Raw genomic sequence first — 19,653 nt, forward strand, 5'->3', positions numbered from 1 at the left:
CATTAGAGCTTTATGGTAGTCATCTGCATTGGCATGGGTAAACAGTCACTTTACCCGGCAACACTTAACCCCCTTCCACGTGATGCGCGCCATGAAACACCCTACTTCTAGTTTGCCTACAGTCACGCAATTTTTTGAACGGAAAAATACGAAACTGTGAATGTTATATTTAAACCGTGACGCGATCTAAAATTCGACTGTTAAGTACATTAACAGAATACTACTTTTTTACTTTTTTTTCATTTTCGTGACATTAATTTGCAGACCAAAGTTGTTGCATGAGGGTGGTTGGCACCCATAACGGCACTGCGTCTATCGAGACCGCTGCTGTTATATTTTGCGACGGCCTTCCCGACTCTGTAAATGTTGTAAGCAGCTGCTGTGGAATGTGTGTATGGCATACGTGTTGAGATAATAAATCACAAAGTATACGATGCATTTAAAATTCTCTTGATGTTTCTTTGCAGAAACTGCGACGTCATGGGGATGAATCACTCCTGCATGGTAAATGAGGACATGGGGAGCGATATTAAAAACACAGACATACATTGCTGTCGGTGAGTTCCTGGTGTCGGCTTCTTTTAAAACCCGGTAAAAGCATGTAGCCCAACCGACCCACGAACTTAGACCCAACGTCGTGTTTTGCCTGCATCCTAGCATGGGAGTTCTGTTGCGTGTACCCTGTATCCTTTGTGAGTGTAGTGTGTAGCCCACGTGTACAGAAGCAGTAATTCGCAAACTCCTTTCTCATGGCACCCTGTCTAATCTGACCGATCTAGTAAAATACACACAGTCTTTTTATCAGCCGCAGGGCACATGTCTCGTGTCTTAAAATGGAAGATTGGGGTTTAATCCCCCATGTGTGATGTGGACATCAGAGACAGCACGTGGTCGCATTGCGGAAGGTTGGGGCGCGGGGAATCAGCTGTGTCCTGTTCAAAGGAACCCGGCATTTTGTTTAAACTATTTAGAAAACCAAGGGAGACTTAAATCCGTTTGACTGGACGGGGATGTGAACCTTCTTCCTCCAGGATACGTGCCCAGCGTGTTAAGCACTGGTCCATTAAGAAGCTAGCGTAAATGATACCATAATCACCAGTCCATGTTTCCCTCAGCGGACGTTAGAGTCAAGATGGGATTCGCGAGCACACCTTGACGAGCCTCAGGCTGAGCATGATGGCGATGGTTTTTAGTGGAATGCTGTGTCTGTATTAAGTAGAGAAACAGTAGAGAAAAATTATCACACTTTCCTCTTTCATTAGGCGTAAGGAGTACTTAATCCAGTACTCCTCTTTCATTAGGCGTCAGGAGAACCCAATCCATTGCTACATACGGAATCTCCTGGAAATAGAAAATCTGAAGGTAGCTAAACGCTGCAGAGCAGACTGTGGAAAGAAGAGAGATTTACACAAATGGGAAACGGCAGAATATTAATGTTTTGATTTGTAGTATGTATTTGCACGTCTTCTTCTTCTTATATTAACAAATCTATGTTTCCCCAAATCCATGTTTGTGATGGTGGTGCGATGAACAAGAGAGATGAACAGTCGTCCACGGCCATGCACCGATATGTGATGAAAGAACGATAAATATTTCTGACAGAATATTGTCCGTAAATGTAACTATTAAAGACGTGGTCTCGCGAACCGTGAATGTGAAGAAGTTAAACAAGATTGTGGTCAAGTTACAGTACAAATAACTGAGAGGGCTCGATAGAACTTCCCAAGTCGTTTGATGTGAAATTGTTATCCAGTGGCAGGTACCTTATAGCTCCAGGCCATGCGTAATGTAACTGAATGAAAGCAGCATTTAACGTAACAAAATCTGTATGTGAAAACACTGCTTCAAAACACACTATTATTCAGCGTACGATGAAAGTACAGGAGTTCAAATTTAGTTACTGCTAGCGTGAGTAGTTTTAAGAACTGGTAAAAAATAGAATTCTTTCATTTCACATACCTAGTTCCCATAAAAACAAAATGACGGATGCTCCATACAAGGAGTAAAACAATTAGTATTCTGAAGATTTGTTGATTAATTTTCTTTCTCTCAGTGACTTTCATAAAGTTACTTAATGTCGTAAATGAACTATTATTTCTAGTGAATATAGACTCTTTAGAATCGCTGCGCTAGACGAGCGGACGCGGAAGTTTTACGATAGCCATAAAATTGCCGGGAAACACCGATGAAACTTGGCCTTGATTTCGGAAAAATACGCTCCTGATCCTCGTTGTGCTGCAATAAAAGTGTTTCAGAAAAGCCGTTCCGTTGGGAGAATCCGCGTGAGCTTTTGTGTTGCACCTGCTACCGCTTTTGCGTGGCAACGACCGCGGATTGGGAGGGGGGTGATCTGCTATAACTTAAACTGTTTGTAGCTGGTTTCCGCTAGGCAACAGTCTTCTTTGTGCAGAAAATAGGATGAAAAGAGTCAGTGCAGCGTTTCAGTGTTAGCTGCTGGTTGCACATCAGTGAGAGACGGCGTTTAAAATCAAAGCGGGATCCACTAGGGTGGCCTGATGCGCCTAGCTCTTGCTTCCAAGACGGTGGAAATTCAAGCGCATTCTTACAATCCATGTACTCTACAATATTACTTTAGGACGAACGACACTCCAGCACCATCTAAACTGAATCTGTAGCCGGGACAAAGCTTCGTCTGTTGTACTAAATTACCTCAAATTTCGTTTGTGCCTCAAAGAACCTAGTCTTTCGGGACTGCAAAAGACACATAACCCAATTAAAAATTGAAGACACTATGCAAAAACACGAGTTTCGTAGCCTCATACACGTAAAACAATCAGAGTTCTCGGAGACGAATGATATAAACGCCATACGTGCGCAATAACTCGTTTCAAGTTGGTCCGTGTATGTAACCGTTCTCATTTGTACGGGATGAGGTCTAAATCACTTCAGGCAAATGTCAGGATGATTTCTTTGAAGGGGTACAGGCTATTTCCTTCCCTGTCCTTGGAGCAATTCGAGCGTGTTCTCCCTAGGCTTAGGAAAACCCGACAGATTAAAACCGATACCGGTATCTTAGTTTTGAATAATCGATATTAATCGATATTATTTGGTATTTTTTTGCTCTCAGTTATAACAGGCGATCTTTTACTAATAACCGAGTAAGAACAGCGAAACACGAGTTAGCCGCCGCGCGGGATTAGCCGAGCGGTCTAGGCGCTGCAGGACTGTGCGGCTGGGTTACAGTCCTCCCTCGGGCATGGGTGTGTGTGTTTGTCCTTAGGATAATTTAGGTTAAGTAGTGTGTAAGCTTAGGGACTGATGACCTTAGTAGTTAAGTCCCATAAGATTTCACACACATTTGAACATTTTTAAGTTAGCCATAGCAGCGGTGCTGAAATTTTCGTTTTTAAAGAAACCGTTTTTAAAAAAGGAGTAATTTTTATTCTAAAAATTTGCATTTATTTGAAGTGTTGCGTTATTGCAGAAAATCGCAAAAGCGATCAGTGCTGTTTTAATAACAATGCCGACAGAAACAAGCAACAACAATAATGTCCGTGTTACTGTGTCGTGGCTTAAGGTTGGCGTATACGTATGGTGTTAAAGACTTGCCCCCACCTGGTCTGTCGCAGGTTCGAATCTTGCCTCGGGCATGGATGTGTGTGATGTCCTTAGGTTAGTTAGGTTTAAGTAGTTCTAAGTTCTAGGGGACTTATAACCACAGCAGTTGAGTCCCATAGTGCTCAGAGCCATCTGAACCATTTTGAACCACCTGGTGTGTACGATACTTTTCGCTGTCGTCGCCGGGCATCCGCTGTATTGCAGAACGGTACGAATTGTAGTCTGGAAATATTTTTACGAAGTAACGTAGCAATGAAGTACAAAGCTTCATTTGCTTTAAAAAATTAAAGATTTGTTTGCAATTACAATGAAAGATAAGAGGTGGGGAATTGTGGTAACAGTAAATAAACTTAACAATAATTAATTCATAGTATACTCTAAAAGCCCGCATCTCGTGGTCGTGCGGTAGCGTTCTCGCTTCCTACGCCCGGGTTCCCGGGTTCGATTCCCGGCGGGGTCAGGGATTTTCTCTGCCTCGTGATGGCTGGGTGTTGTGTGCTGTCCTTAGGTTAGTTAGGTTTAAGTAGTTGTAAGTTCTAGGGGACTTATGACCACAGCAGTTGAGTCCCATAGTGCTCAGAGCCATTTGAACCATATACTGTAAAAATAGAAAGTAGCTGCTCTGTTGCCTGTGTCTATACACCGATGAGCGAAAACATTATGACGACTGTCCACCGCGAGGCTGAACGCCTCTTGGTGGTGTTGCGGGCATGTGACGCAGTAAGAAAAGAATGTAAGCGCAAGAGAGAGGAATGAGCAGTCATTAAAGCGAAGATACGGGTCGCAAATGCGGAAATCGACTGATATAAGCGATTTTGACAAAGTGCACACTGTTGTGGCCCTACAGCTTGAAACGATAATCTCTGAAATGACATAGCTGGTCGCCTGTTGATGTAAAATTGTCGTGAGCCCCTGTGGGCTCTGGCTGAAGGACGGTGAAATAACGCGTAGGCCGTATGGTTTGGACTACGACGTCTCATCACAAAACGTAGAAGTCGGAGGATGCTCCACTGTATAATCCAGGATAGCCAGCGATCTGTGACAGATAAGACGACAGAATACAATCCTGGTGCAGGCACGCCGTTCAGAAGCCATCACATCACACGATCCCTACGTGTTCCTGTGTTGGCCCAACGACATCCGCAGTTACGATTGCACTGGGCACAGCATCACCGAGTTTTCACTGTTGAATAGAAACGTGTTACCTGTCGAATGAACAGCATTTTTTGTTACTCCACGTCGTTGGTTGGGTCCTTTACACGCCGTCATCCAGGCGAATGTTTGCACGAAACACGCGACGCGCCACAGATGGAGCCGCTGAGGGCAGAATTACGCTTCGGGGTACACAGAGTTAGATAGCAGTGAACTGCGTGAACATTATTGCGGACCACCTGGAACGCTTCGTGCTTGAAGTCTCCTCCTACGGGGATACCTTCCAGCAGGATAAACGTCCGTGTTGCAACCTCAGCATCGTGCTACAGTAGTTTGAGGGGCATTATAGTGAACTCACATTAATGTCTTGGCCAACAAACGTGCCGCACCTGTACCCATTAGAACACACATCGGGTGCCAGCTGCGTACCCACAAACCAGCATCTCGTAATTTGCGGGAACTGCTTGACCTGTGCGTAGACATCTGGTGCCACATAGTTCTGGAACCCTGTCAAGGACTCGAAGAATCCGTGACAAGCAGTTTGTGTTCTGCTGTGTTTGAAAAGTGGAACAACACGCTATTAAACGGGTGATCGTAATGTTTTGGCTCAATGATTTTTAGTCCCTGAAAACGGACAAATTAACACAAAAAACAGAGTTTTTAAACTTCAGTTTTCTCTCTTCAGCACTGACACCTCGTAATGCCCAAATAGTTTTACGATCCCCGATTACGATATCATTTTTGAGCAGAGTTCCAGAAAGGTTTTTTATTTTATTTTTTTACTATTTTACCACTTTCCGAGAAAAGAGGCGAATGATGGCCAGTCTAAGTTTTCCTTTATTTGCTTGTTTTATGTTTCGATTCTATGTCTCTTGAAATTGATAGTCGAACTATTTCAGTCTTTGTTAGATTTCTGCGTTCATTACAGGAGATGATAGGAATAAAGAAACAGAAAATCGGTTGCATCAGAGACCAGTGATTTTGAGCGGTTTTAACAGAGTAATCTGACATGGAAAAAACCGATGTAGCCGAAAACGGGTCGTTTCTGCTATAACCGCCATCCTAGTGCTCGATGTCTAATGACCTCTATGTCGACGGGTCCGCAACTCGTGGTCTCGCGGTCGCGTTCTCGCTTCCCGACGGGGTCCCCGGTTTGATTCTTGGCGGGGTCAGGGATTTTCATCTGCCTTCGAGATGACTGCGTGTTTGTGTTGTCTTCATCATTTCATCGTCGTTCATGGAAGTGGCGAGATTGGACTGAGCAAAGGTTGGGAATTTGTACGGGCGCTGATAATAGCACAGTTGAGCGCCCCACAAACCAAAAATCATCATCATCATCTATGTCGACGGGACGTTAAATCGTAATCTTTCTTCCTTCCTCAACCAAGTGACAATAGGATGCTAAAGTCATCAGGTACCATATCAGGTATACCTCTACCATCGAGTGTGTGTGTATTGTGTATCAAACCGGTGACCTAGTAACGTCGGAGAGTCTTTGTCCCACCGTAGCCCTCAGTGGTCCATAACCCCACAGCATTCCACCCACCCCACCGTCGCCTCACATCGAACCCAGGGTTATTGTGCGGTTCGGCCCCCACTGGACCCCTCCCCCCCTTCCCGGGAACCCTGGAACGTCTCATAACAGACGAGTGTAACTCCAAATGTTTGAGTGGTAGAGTAATGATGGTCTACGCGTACGTGGAGGCAGTGTTTGCGCAGCAATAGCCGACATAGTGTAACTGAGGCGGAATAAGGGGAACCAGCCCGCATTCGCCGAGGCAGATGGAAAACCGCCTTAAAAACCATCCACAGGCTGGCCGGCACACCGGACCTCGACACAAATCCGCCGGGTGGATCCGTGCCGGGGGCCGGCACACCTTCCCGCTCGGGAAGCAGCAAGTTGGACTGCGCGGTTAGCCGGGTGGGCTTACCATCGAGTACCAGTACTTCGGCAGCAACTGCAGGCGTATTACGTTATCCAGTCTAGAGTTTCTGAAGAGTGTGTATCCGGCTCTAAACCAGTTATATGAGAACAAAGAACAGTACTAAATGATGAACCTCCTGACATCGCTACAGTTCCATTCAAAGCAAGCATTCATTTACAAAATAGCCGTAGTTTATTACCTTTGTACCCTTTATTGAAGAAAACTCATTGTGTTAATAATTTTCCAGTGCATATGGAAACTATGAGGTTCAGATAATACAGGCTAAATACAATCTGTCATGACAGAATTACGTCATGCAAAGGCAAAGTAAACGAAATAAATGCCGAACTACAATACAGGTGCGCGATACGAGTACTGTATCGTCGCGCCACGGAAGCTAGTGACAAAATTCACTATTGACAGGCGAGACGTGAATCTGAAATAAAGTTTTCTGATCATCCAGCAAGCATCTCGTTGGCAGGTTTTTGTTCTCCATCGTGTGAGACGACAACGCAAGTGTTAAGCGCCTCTTCAGTCTCGCTGAACCTAAACTCAGAAAGGCGAGCGTAACGCCTGTCTGTGCTCAGAGGTAGTACCTTTATTGTTGTTAACGCAACGCTGCTGTTTGTGGGGCTACAGCCTCTGACATTTTCTACTGCACGGTGTATTTAGCGACACGCTGTAGCCTTTCTGTGACGGACTCGACCTGTTGGTGCGAGCCTTTTCCTCTGGCATGTTAATGTCGGCTTCGCCTTTGTGCCGTTTCCGCCCACGGCCGGCTCGGTCTTCGCCTGTTGGCAGTGGGCTTCCATCCAGTTCCGTTTTCGTCGTTTACTAGCTGGTTATCTGCTGTTGTCGTTTACGTTTCAGTCTTACGTTAGACATCAAAAGGATTGAAATTTCTATATAGTCTAAAAAACAAATTTAACTTCCATTTTCTGAAAGTATAAATAAATTACATATATTAATTTAAAATCCTATGCAAAACACAAAAATGCTGTAGTTTTTGTCGGTTGTTTTCAGTCATTTTTACCCCCCCCCCCCCACATATCATTGCTCGTGAAATGTAATAGCTGTACCAATCCACGTAGCGTCCTCCAAAACTTTTGATTTGGTACTAATTCGCCAATTTCGATAATTTTTGAATGGCACCCCTTTCCCCTCCCGTATCCTGCCAGTCACTCCTCCGTCCCCAACCTAATTTCTCGCTAGTAGTGCTAGATGTGTCATCAGACTCGCGCATGCTTTTTTTCCAGACAGTATAATGTGTACAAATTTCGGTTGAAATTAAATCACGCGTTCCACAGCTATGATGGAACAACCTATATTACTCCCCCCCCCTCTCTCTCTCTCTCTCTGTCTCTCTCTCTCTCTCTCTCTCTCTCTCTCTCTCTCTCTCTCACTCTCTCACGCACGCTGGGCATATGAAGGAATGACTTGCTGTGGTAGACATAGATCACATGCGAAACAAAGGCAACTACCTAATACATCAAACGTATCCGCTTATTAAAGGCAATTCATTCTCCCTCAAGGCGAAACTACAATGTCTTTCTTCTCCCTATAATCACCCATGGCTCCGAAATGTGCGCATTAGTAGAGAATGCTAATTTCGGGAAAGTACAAAAAAATTCAGATCCTATCCCTCTGCATAGAAATTAATAGACTACGCTATGTACCGACATAATTAATTCATTCCTCCCTCTCCCTTTATCCACATTGATTTCCACAAACACCCGTTTGAGCTACGGCCTGTTTGGTTTTTTCGTGGTGTACTCCCCCTTTCCTCCTACGCCCTATGTAGCACGGAAACCACTATGTTTGGTTTTTTTGTGGTGTACTCCCCCTTTTCCTCCAACGCCCTATGGAGCACGGAAACCACCAAAGTTCAGCCTCCTCGAGACCACATCGATCAAAAGTATTCTCATCACGTAGGCACAGCCTTGCACCAGATTTGATTATAGAGATATGATACAGATACATGCTAAAGAAAATGCTGAAAGCAGTTACTCGTCATCTCAACTGTAGTGAATTGACTGAAAGTAGAATCCTTAAGAGTTGTTCAGTCTGTTGGCGTTACGACGATGGAAGGCGGCGCGTGGGTCTGCTCCTGAAAACTGAAGGGTAGGCCGAATGTAGGAAGCTAGGAGGAGCAGGTGAGGTAGAACTCGCGGCACTGCAGTGTGAACTAAAATCGCCTTTACTTTGCGTACAGATGAGCACGTAGGTGCGAAGCCGTACAGGTATCAACGGTAAGGGCTACTAGTAGTGAGACAAACTATCATTCTAGTAACGAAGTCAGTAATGGCCCCCTATTAAGTAGAAACAGTGTTGCTAGGTCGTCTCCTCGGAATCAAATGGGTAGAATCTGCAGCGACGCTCGTAGAGCTGCACAGCGCCGGCTAGAGGGCGCTGTCGTCGATGTCGTAGTGCCAACCTATGAACTTGCAAATACGCCGTGGCATCGTAGCTATCGATACCACAGTTCCTTTCAAAAGGAGTGTGACATTACGAGCGACCAGTTCGCAAAGGTATTTGTGCGAGCGCCGAGTATTTTGAGTGGGCGGTTTGTGACCGGCAGGTGATGGGGTGGTGTGTGTGTGTGTGTGTGAGAGAGAGAGTCAGGGTTGTCCCTGGGTGCGAGCTTCAGTCAGTGGGGTATTTGCGTCGGAACTCTGCGGCTAGCTGTCACTGCGAGCCTAGTGGTGCCTTCAGGGACCTAGATTAAGGAGTGAAAACTGTAATAGTCGCAGAAAACACACAAAACGCCTTATAGGCATGCCATGAGAGAACTAAATGTAGCTTATGAATCTCAGTGGTGAGACGAGCTCATTGCAAATGAAACCATGGGTATAAGTACATTATATAGTTATTAACATTAACAATTACTGCCGGCCGCGGTGGTCTAGCGGTTCTAGGCGCGCAGTCCGGAACCGCGCGACTGTTACGGTCGCAGGTTCGAATCCTGCCTCGGGCATGGATGTGTGTGATGTCCTTAGGTTAGTTAGGTTTAATTAGTTCTAAGTTCTAGGCGACTGATGACCTCAGAAGTTAAGTCGCATAGTGCTCAGAGCCATTTGAACAATTACTGCAGTTCATAAAATCATAATAACTGAAGCAGACACCCAAAGTACACGTACAGCACGTCGCTTAAAAACTGATGATATATTCGATCATGACAAGAAGTTACTTCTAATGCTAAACAGATTTATTAACAACTGTAAACTATTTATTTAGTGATACTAAAAGATGTGCCTAAAAGAAGATTTTTCCACATGATGACACTTGATAATACCAGAAAGACAGTACCAGTTTATGATCCAACTAATTCTTATGTGTGGTTAATTATAATTCAGTGTTGCAATATATTTGAAGTTCGTGTTTTGACTACTCGGGTATAGCGCCGATGTACGAAGGGCGTTCAGTAAGTAATGAAACACACTTCTTTTCTGAAAGCAGTTTGGTTTTATTCAGCATTCCAATACACATTATTATTATTACCCATTCTTACGGTTACAAAACCCATTTTTCAACATAACCTCCGTTCATTGCGACGGTCTTTAGCCAGATCACTGGCAGGCAGAGCCTGAATGCCTGGTCGACGTCGTTTTGCTTCATCAGTAACCTCCCATCATTCACGTTCTGTTTCCTGCATCCTTCGTTGGGGCAAACGGATGGAAGTCGGAAGGTGCGAGATCCGGGCTGTAGGGTGGATGAGGAGGAACAGTGCAGCGAGGTGATCCGTTGATCACCTCGAATAAGTGTGTCCGCACGTTCCAACATTTGTAGGAGTGAGGGCTGCTAGCAGGTGGGAGATGTGGCAGGCTTGTTCGACCTCGTTCCGTTGATGACAGACGCCTCACCGTGCTTTTGTTTACTGGTAGTCTACGTAGACGTTCTGCAAGCGCCTGTGAATACCAACGACACTATGGTTTTCCGCCAAAAGAAAATCAGTGACAGCTGTTCCTGGGAAGGCACCTCCGTTTCAGACGACATTCTGAAGGTTACGTATAGCGCCGCCACGTATCGGAACTTCATGAAGCTATAGGGGCTGGAGCGGGAATATTCCACGATGTCCCACAACAAATGTCGCATTTATTCAACGTAAGTTGGCCGAGAAAAACTTGTTTCATTACTTATTGGCTCAAATGGCTCTGAGCACTATGGGACTTCTGAGGTCATCAGTCCCCTAGAACTTAGAACTGCTTAAACGTAACTAACCTAAGGACATCACACACATCAATGCTCGAGGCAGGATTCGAACCTGCGACCGTAGCGGTCGCGCGGTTCCTGACTGCAGCGCCTAGAAGCGCTCGGCCACCCAGGCCGGAGTATTACTTATTGAATGCCTCTCGTTTGTAGATGGTTTGATTAGACTTAAGGTGCAGCGCCGGAAATGGCAAGAGTTTCAAAAATCTATTCACTGCTATACGATTTAGATTTAAATGTTCTATTGTGAGGTTGCAAGTTGGCGGTGATTATTTATTCTATAATTATGTGGGTATATATGTGAAATTCAATATCAAATGGATAGAATGGTGGTTATTTTATAAATACGTGTGAAGAATAGCGTAGTGATCACGTGACCGAGGCTTTAACGGGGTTTTCCGGTCTCTGAGCCTTATTTTATGCTCATGTCAACTTTTTTTTCTACAAAAAATATTTTTTCATGCAAATCTTTATTAAGAAACAAAAGTAAATGTCTTAAGTACTATGTAAATACGTTTTTGCCAATAATTGAAGAGCCAATGCAGCACCAAAAAGAAAAAACTGCGTGGATTGTGCAATTAAACGTTTCGCATGAGTGAGGGTGAAGTATAGGCATTCAATCACAGTTAAACATACGCACATTATCAGAATTATGTTCACTATGGCGTGAACCCGTGAAATCAAATTTCCTCAAGTACATGTCAAAATGGCGGCCAAATGAAAACATAATTATTGAAAATCGACCAATTCTGTTGCTTTTAAATAAATAACGAACGATATGAAACATGTATTGTTCTTGGGGTTCAAGTCGAAATTGAAAGTTCAAAAATGGTTCAAATGGCTCTGAGCAATATGGGACTTAACATCTGTGGTCATCAGTCCCCTAGAACTTAGAACTACTTAAACCTAACTAACGTAAGGACGTCACACACATCCATGCCCGAGGCAGGATTCGAACCTGCGACCGTAGCAGTCCCGCGGTTCCGGACTGAGCGCCTAGAACCGCTAGACCACCGCGGCCGGCGAAATTGAAAGTGTCTGTCTTATTAAATCCAAAACTGAATCCGGTTCTATCGGGTAGTTTTTTTCCGGTAAATCATGCGAACTAGTTTAAAAAACCGTTGTCTCGAAAAATCCGCATTTAAAGTTTTCATTTCGATTTTTATGTATATAACTTTAAAATTTTGCAGCGCGCCATTGATCTGCTATTTCTGAGCAATGCAGTGAACCTTTCTCCTTTTCGATGTCCCTTTTCATAAAGCACTGCTAGACGCAATTCTAGCATCGACGTTGCTCTGGAAGGAGCAGCGGTCCTAACGCTCGAGGCGTTTCTTTTACCTTTTCGTGGCGAATGAGCGAGCAGTGGTGCTGTTAGCGACTCCCGTATTATGCGGGACACCCTTAAATCGATCCGTAAAAATGACGCACGCCCGATTGCTATCGATTTGGACGACTTTTACACCCGAAACATGTGTTTTGGAGTAGAAGTCCAAATTACTGAATTCAGTACTATGTTGTTGGTCTGTGTATACCCTCCGAGGCATCTCTCCGTCGAATTGTCGTCAGTCGGGTGTTCGAACATATCAGCAATAGATTCAGTTATTTCACTGCTCAGTGGTGGCTCATGATGCAAAGTATCCACTGTCCATTCATCGCAACTTGCTCCCATTCACACCAGTTTTCAGAATAATAACCGTGCTGCAGACTGTTGAACTCTTGTGATAAAGTGTCGCCTTAACAGCTTTTTTCAGCTCTCTTTTGTCGAAAGCATGTACTTTAGAGGTCCGGTAGGCAAGTACGGCACCTATATCGATATTTTCTTCTACCCAGAATGTTACAAGCTTTACAGAGAGAGAGAGAGAGAGAGAGAGAGAGAGAGAGAGAGAGAGAGAGAGATCCGGAGTCGCAAGCTGCCCAAGCGCCTACAGTGACTTGAGTGGGGGTATGCGCGCTTCCATTGAAACCTGATTTTAAGGTATAAAGAGTAATCTCACGACAAAATCCTTTTTATCACATACTCTGAAGTCTATAATGATTCAAAATAATAAAAAAAATTTTTGAAACGTCGAGAGCGGAAAACCGTCTTAAAAAAGAGCAGAGTTCATAGTCTTCAGTTCGTAAGGTCTTATCACGTTTGGGCGGCCATAGCGCCGCTGGGGCTTCAGATTGTGTGACTGGGAATTATTTTCGTAATTTCGAGCTGAACGCTTGAAAATATTTCGGGACTTCGGAATCGCTCAGTACGTAGGATTTCAGAACGCCATCAGTGATTGATTATTTCACAACCAAACGAACTCATTGCTATTTAACTGTTTGAGCATCTGTATTATGTGACCTCAATAATGGATGATCTTGTACGGTATTATTCCTGACAGCTATGATTATAATGAATGTTAAATTCCCTTGTGGATGTTAATGAGATTTAGCGCTGTCGAACTTAAAGATTTGGCTGCTGTTTTTCGTGATTTTATGCGTCACTTCAGGAATTTGTTCCGCACTTGCTACTTCCCGTAAATATTCTACTAGAAGTTAACCTCTATAAGAGCATCCAAATGATTCGACGTTGGCGTATACTCTATGTGGAAGCGTATGTAGATGTGCATGGTGAATAGAACACAGGGAGGCCACAACAGCGACATGTATTGATGCCGTTATTGCAGGGTGCAGTTACCAGTGACACCACCTCGTGGGCCTGCAATTGGACGGCCGGCCGCTGTGGCCGAGCGGTTCTAGGCGCTTCAGTCCAGAACCACGCGGCTGCTAAGGTCGCAGGTTCGAATCCCGCCTCGGGCGTGGTTGTGTGTAATGTCCTTATGTTAGTTAGGTTTACGTAGTTCTAAGTCTAGGGGACTGACCCATAGTGTTTAGAGCCATTTGAACCATTTTGCAATTGGACACTTTTCCATCGCAAAGATCCTGGCAGAACATCTTTACTACCTCAAAGTCTGTGCAAGATTTATGCCAGTTTTGCTGAGTAAAGTCCACCACCAGCAACGAATGGATTCGGTCAGAATGTTTGTAAACTCATCAGAGAGATGGGAGATGGGCTCTTCAAACTCCTTGTCACTTGATATGAGACCTGGGTCCATCAATAGACTCCTGAGACAAAACGTCAGAGGATGGTTTGGAAGAAACTTGACAGAAGAGCCCCAAAAAAGGCAAAGGTCACAGGTTCGGCAGGGAAAGGTATGTCAACGATTTTTGGGACTGTCAGGGGGTTTTGCTCGTTCACTACCTGCTTCGTAACACCACAGTGAATGCAGAGAGGTACTGTAATGTCTTGAGGAATTTGTGAACTTCCATCAAAAGAAAACATCCTGGACTTAACTCTCGCAAAGTTCTCTTCCTTTATGGTGAAGCTCGGCAGACAGCTCGAATGATCCAGAGGAGATTTTCAATTGGGAAGTGTTCTCGTATCCTCCATATTTATCATATCTTACACCCAAGTGATTTTCACATGTTCCGCCAACACAAAAGTCATATTGGAGACGAGCAGTTCAGCACCGTTGATGAGGTCGCAGCAACAATGAGCACAGGACCCGGACTGACGCAACGCTGGTTTGGAAAAAGTTGTCACGTTACAAAAAATGCTTCGAAAAATATGGTGGCTGTTTTAGAGAGTACAATGTCAATAGAATTATTGTTACGTGATGAATTGTAGTGTTTTGTCATAAAACAGGGAAACTTACTTATTGGACGCCCCTCATACGAGGTGTGGCTAGAAAAAAACCGGACTAGTACTGGTGAAACAATAAAACGAATGCAATAAGGCTGAAAGTCGCGTGGCCTGTCACGTGACTCTCGCTCCGCCTACTGCTCGAGTTTCATCTGCCTCCTGCACTCAGTCTGCCCGTGGCGTCTGTTTTAAGTAGTTGACGTTTTGTCTGTGCGTCGGAAAATGTTGAGTGTACAGAAAGAACAGCGTGTTAACATCAAATTTTGTTTCAAACTAGGAAAATCTGCAAGTGAAACGTTTGTAATGTTACAACAAGTGTACGGCGATGATTGTTTATCGCGAACACAAGTGTTTGAGTGGTTTAAACGATTTAAAGATGGCCGCGAAGACACCAGTGATGACACTCGCACTGGCAGACCATTGTCAGCAAAAACTGATGCAAACGTTGAAAAAATCGGTAAACTTGTTCGACAAGATCGCCGTTTAACAATCAGAGCAGTGTCTGAGTTAACAGGAGTTGACAAGGAAAGTGTTAGGCAGATTCTTCATGAAAGTTTCAACATGAACAAAGTGTGTTCAAAAATGGTTCCAAAGTGTCTCACAATTGAACAGAAGGAACGCCGAAGAATGATTTGTTCTGACATCCTGGAAAACATTGAAAGTGATCCCACCTTCTTACAAAATGTTATTACTTGCGATGAATCGTGGTTTTTTACTTACGATCCCGAAACTAAACGCCAATCGATGCATTGGAAAACTCCTGGTTCTCCACGAAAAAAAAAAGCACGAATGTCAAAATCGAAATTCAAGGCAATGATGATTGTTTTTTTTTTTTTTTGACATCAAAGGGATTGTGCACATTGATTGGGTACCAGAGGGACAAACAGTGAATCAGCATTACTACATTAGCGTCCTGGCTACCCTACGTGAGCGAGTACGGAGAAAACGGAACGATTTGTGGAGAAAAAAGTCATGGATCCTTCACCAAGACAATGCCCCAGCTCACAGTGCGTTGTCAGTGAAGACGTTTTTGGCAAAACACAACATTCCCATCTTAGATCATCCACCCTACTCACCTGATTTGGCCCCCTGTGACTTTTTTTCTTTTCCCTAAAGTCAAGTCAGCTTTGAAAGGAACTAGATTGGAGACTGTTGAAGCAGTAAAAGAAAAAGCGACGGAAGTAATGTATGGACTTACCGAAAATGATATGCAGCATTGCTATGAACAGTGGAAAATTCGTATGGAGCGGTGTAGAGACCGAGGAGGAGAGTACATTGAAGGAGATAACATGAAATTGTAAATAATTGTAAATAAATGTTTTTTCCAGCATCAGTCCGGTTTTTTTCTAGCCGCACCTCGTATGTATATGTCAACAGACTTCGAGATCAGTTTCTGGTCGCTGTCTGATCAGTTGTCGTCCCACTGAGCATATCGGAAATTCTCACCGTACATTTTAGAAACAACCTGTTACGGTAACCCGATAAGACTTGCTCAGAGAAGTGTACTGGCTCCCATAACACTGAAGTACACTCAAGATACCACCGCCACGTCGTCACGTGGAACGTAAACTATCGAATTCCCTTCCGTCTACTGACTTGAGCACAAGTAGGCAGTTAATGGTAACAGAAAGTTTAGCGGTACTCACGGGAGCTGAAGTTAGTAACTTTTAGGGATACGTGAACTTGCAATGTGCGGTGGGGACTTTTATTTCGCTGGCCAATTCTCTCTCGAGAACTGCAGCCAGTTACGTCACGTGCTCTGCGAGCAAAACAGACTTTTGCTGCAGAGTTAAAAGTTTTCTTCTTTTTTCTTTCTTCTTTTGCCCACGTCTTCACTGTAACTGCTTCTTATAGCCAGCGGCGACTTAGTCGCTGGGAGCAGCTTCTCTCTCTCTCTCTCTCTCTCTCTCTGTTTTGTCGATCGGCCACCGGGGTCTTGTAACGACAGAATGTTATCGCTCTGTGGCAGAACCGAGCAGCGGATTTCTTATCTGCTCGCGAAACCCTCTCGAGTCTGCGGCATATTGTCAACCACCAAACGACGGGCTACAACGATACCTAATAAAGAAAACTCTTATATTGGTCTGTCTGTCTAGGGATGGGAAGGGAGGGGGGGGGGGGGGGCGTCGAATACCGGGAACTCTCAGTGTGAATTATTTCCAGGGAAGAAAACGCTCGCATAGTGTACCCTATTTCTCAGGAGGACTCTTGTTCTAGAATGTTCCTCTTCCAAAGAGCAGTATGTTGTTTCGTTGCCTTTAAAGATATCTCAATGCATAAGGGGACAAGTTAGAAATTAGACACTCTTTCCCTGCGCGCACGCACTCACACATTCAGGTTCTTCAGAATGCGTTTTGCAAGTGGGAGCGTAGAGTTCGTCGTACTGTTGTAACGTGGTACAAACCACGCTCGGCTAGCATTATCCTCTAGTGTCAGTAGTGACTGGGTAAACATGGCACTATGAAGGAGCAAACAGCGACGACACGATTTTGCCCTTTTGGAGCTAGACAGTGACGTCAGTAGTCTGCAGGCTTGTTGTAATTGGGGGGAAGTCGTGCTCAGTGGTTGTATAGCCAATGAAAAACCATTTTGCAGGGAAAAGAAAAGTTTTTGGGTCTCCGTGCATAGCCGCGCGGTATTTGCCGAGCGGTCTAGGGCGCTGCAGTCTTGGTCTGTGCGGCTGGTCCCGGCGGAGGTTCGAACCCTCCCTCGGGCATGGGTGTGTTTGTTTGTCCTTAGGATAATTTAGGTTAAGTAGTATGTAAGTTTATGGACTGATGACCTTAGCAGTTAAGTCCCATAAGATTTCACACGCATTTGACATTCCGTGCATAAGAGTTTACCGAAGAACAAGGAAACAGTACACTTACAGAAAGCGTGTTTTTGTTTAATCCTACTTTTTTGTGAAGAAATGGGGGAAAATGCGGAATGTGTAGTCGCCTCGTCTACATCCACATTTTTAAATCCTTATGGAGGCAGGCAGTTTGCGTAACATGTTCCCTAGTTACCTACAACCGATCGTCTAAACTAGTGGTCATCAAACTGTTTTGCTCAAAGGTCAATACATTGTGAGGAGGAACCTCCGGCCACATATCTAGCGATGTTGTTATTAATTGGTAACTTATATAAATTAGTATGTTTGAACCCCCAGCTGACTAGTTATAATGAGGGCGCTATAAATTGGCCACCGGACACGAGGTACTGATCGTTAAAGGTCGATACCATTCAGAAAACTTCGTGTCGACTATTCTCTGTTTCAGATTGCTGCCACCCTCGGCGACCCAAAGGGTGACACTGTAATTGCCTGAAGAAGTGTTGTTTTTTTTATAAGCACATGACTGATTAATAACAGTAATTTTACATAATATATTTGTGCAATAAGAGGCACTACCACGAATGTGTACTAAATGTTTTGAATGTCTTTTTTCTTCTTCTCATAGTGTTGTACTACAACAGCCTTAATTTCATATCCGTGGTGCAAATAAATACCGCATTTGAAGATGACTGATCAGTATAATGCACATCGGAAATCTACGTTGCTCCTGTATCAAAATTTATACCGTGGTAGCTGATAGACACGTGTCGTGCACGTCGGTCAATAGTCGCTACTGGAAGACAAACAACAAAATATTCACTTTCTCATATCCTTTAACCCCACAGTGGCCGCGTTACTTATCCCTCTTCCTTGAGCAAGTAGCCGACTTTTCTTAGCTCACGACCGAATTCACCAGCGTCAACTAAAATTAAGCAAATCTTTAAATATTATTGTCTCTGTAAGTACTTTTTTGTTACTAAGCAGGAAAACTACTCTCTTTACACAGATATGGAGGGTATGGTCCTTGTACCGTTATTTTAGTGGATTATGCCTTTGCTTGTTTTCATATTCTACAGCTTTTTTAGGCCGAATGTTTGGCATCAGTTCGTAAACGGAACAGCCAGTGTCCTTATTGTCCCACATACCTGTCCTCTTGGACTTTGATTTCGAAGTTGTTGATTTTTGGTCCCTTTTGACCCACCTCACCTTTTCGAAATCAGTACCCTGCAGCATTGTGTTCGAATGCTGTATCGGAAACACACACTTCATAATTAGTAACACTGCCCTACTGTTGGTATTTCTCTTTTGTTCTTAGTTAACCTCGCTACATATTTCTTAGCTGTGCTTTCGGACTCTACTACTCCCACACACCTGACCAGACTCCACCAATGCCAATAAAGGCGGCCCTCTGCTTTAGTCTCTCTGCTAGCGGTGGTAATTTATATAAAACAGCTCCAACGCCAGTTAGCGTGTCCATGAAATGAAATTATCGTATGGCATTTATTGGCCGGGATATCACCTTCGGGGCTTGACCGCCGTATTGCAAATCTGTTTAGCTGACGCCACTTCGGCGACTTGCGTGTCAATGAAGATAAAAATGAGTCCCCGGCCGGGAATTGAACCAGGGCCCCCTTGCGTGGTAGGCGGTAACGCTACCGCTGCGCTGCGGGAGGCGGACAGCGTGTCCATAATAAACATCGTCGGTTAATTTACTGTCCAAAGAGTGCCCTAGTTCCTAACCTAATTCGCTCTCCATCGCCTGCTTTACCGAGGCCGTATTCCATTACCCTTGTTTTACTTTTATTGATATTCATCTCATAAACTCGTTTCAAGACAGTATCAGTATCTACTCCATTCTACTTTTCTCATATACTTCAATATTGTGTGTGTTTCTTTTCCATATATAACAAATCCCTTTCCCACCCTTTTTTTTTGTTTTTTTGCCACTATCTTCTCAGCTACTGTTTCATTTCATATCCTTCGACTCCTCTCACTGTCTGTTACGTAGCCTAGCGAATCTCAGGCCACCATAACTACTACTGATAAGTAGCATCTACGATGTCTACAGATTCACAGGAGAAAGTAGAAACGTTAAATTATGTCATGTCGACGCACTGCACGAACCATTTGTCTTCATCTTTTTGACGCAATTTTCAGTTCAGTAGCGGTTTCCGACCATCACAGTTTTGGTTTCTCACGGGGTTACAAAATCACCCCAGCTGAGTTTCTAATATCCTCGATATCGAGGGCTGCCTTACTTACTTACTTTCTTACATACATACTTACTTACCTATTTTGTT

The 19,653-nt window shown here is 44.1% G+C and overlaps 1 protein-coding gene across 3 annotated transcripts in view; it reads left to right on the forward strand.

Moving 5' to 3' along the window:
• Nucleotides 1–472: 472 nt before the first annotated feature.
• The window catches only part of LOC126263671 (homer protein homolog 2), a 334,081-nt gene continuing 314,900 nt past the window's right edge, over nt 473–19,653 (forward strand). For all 3 annotated transcript variants that reach the window (XM_049960782.1, XM_049960784.1, XM_049960786.1), the window contains exon 1: nt 473–557. In XM_049960782.1, the coding sequence (XP_049816739.1) occupies nt 481–557 (77 nt within the window). In that variant the 5' untranslated portion in view covers nt 473–480. The remainder of the gene's footprint in view (nt 558–19,653) is intronic.

This window comes from Schistocerca nitens, chromosome 6 (assembly GCF_023898315.1).
Source record: "Schistocerca nitens isolate TAMUIC-IGC-003100 chromosome 6, iqSchNite1.1, whole genome shotgun sequence".
Lineage (NCBI taxonomy): Eukaryota > Metazoa > Arthropoda > Insecta > Orthoptera > Acrididae > Schistocerca > Schistocerca nitens.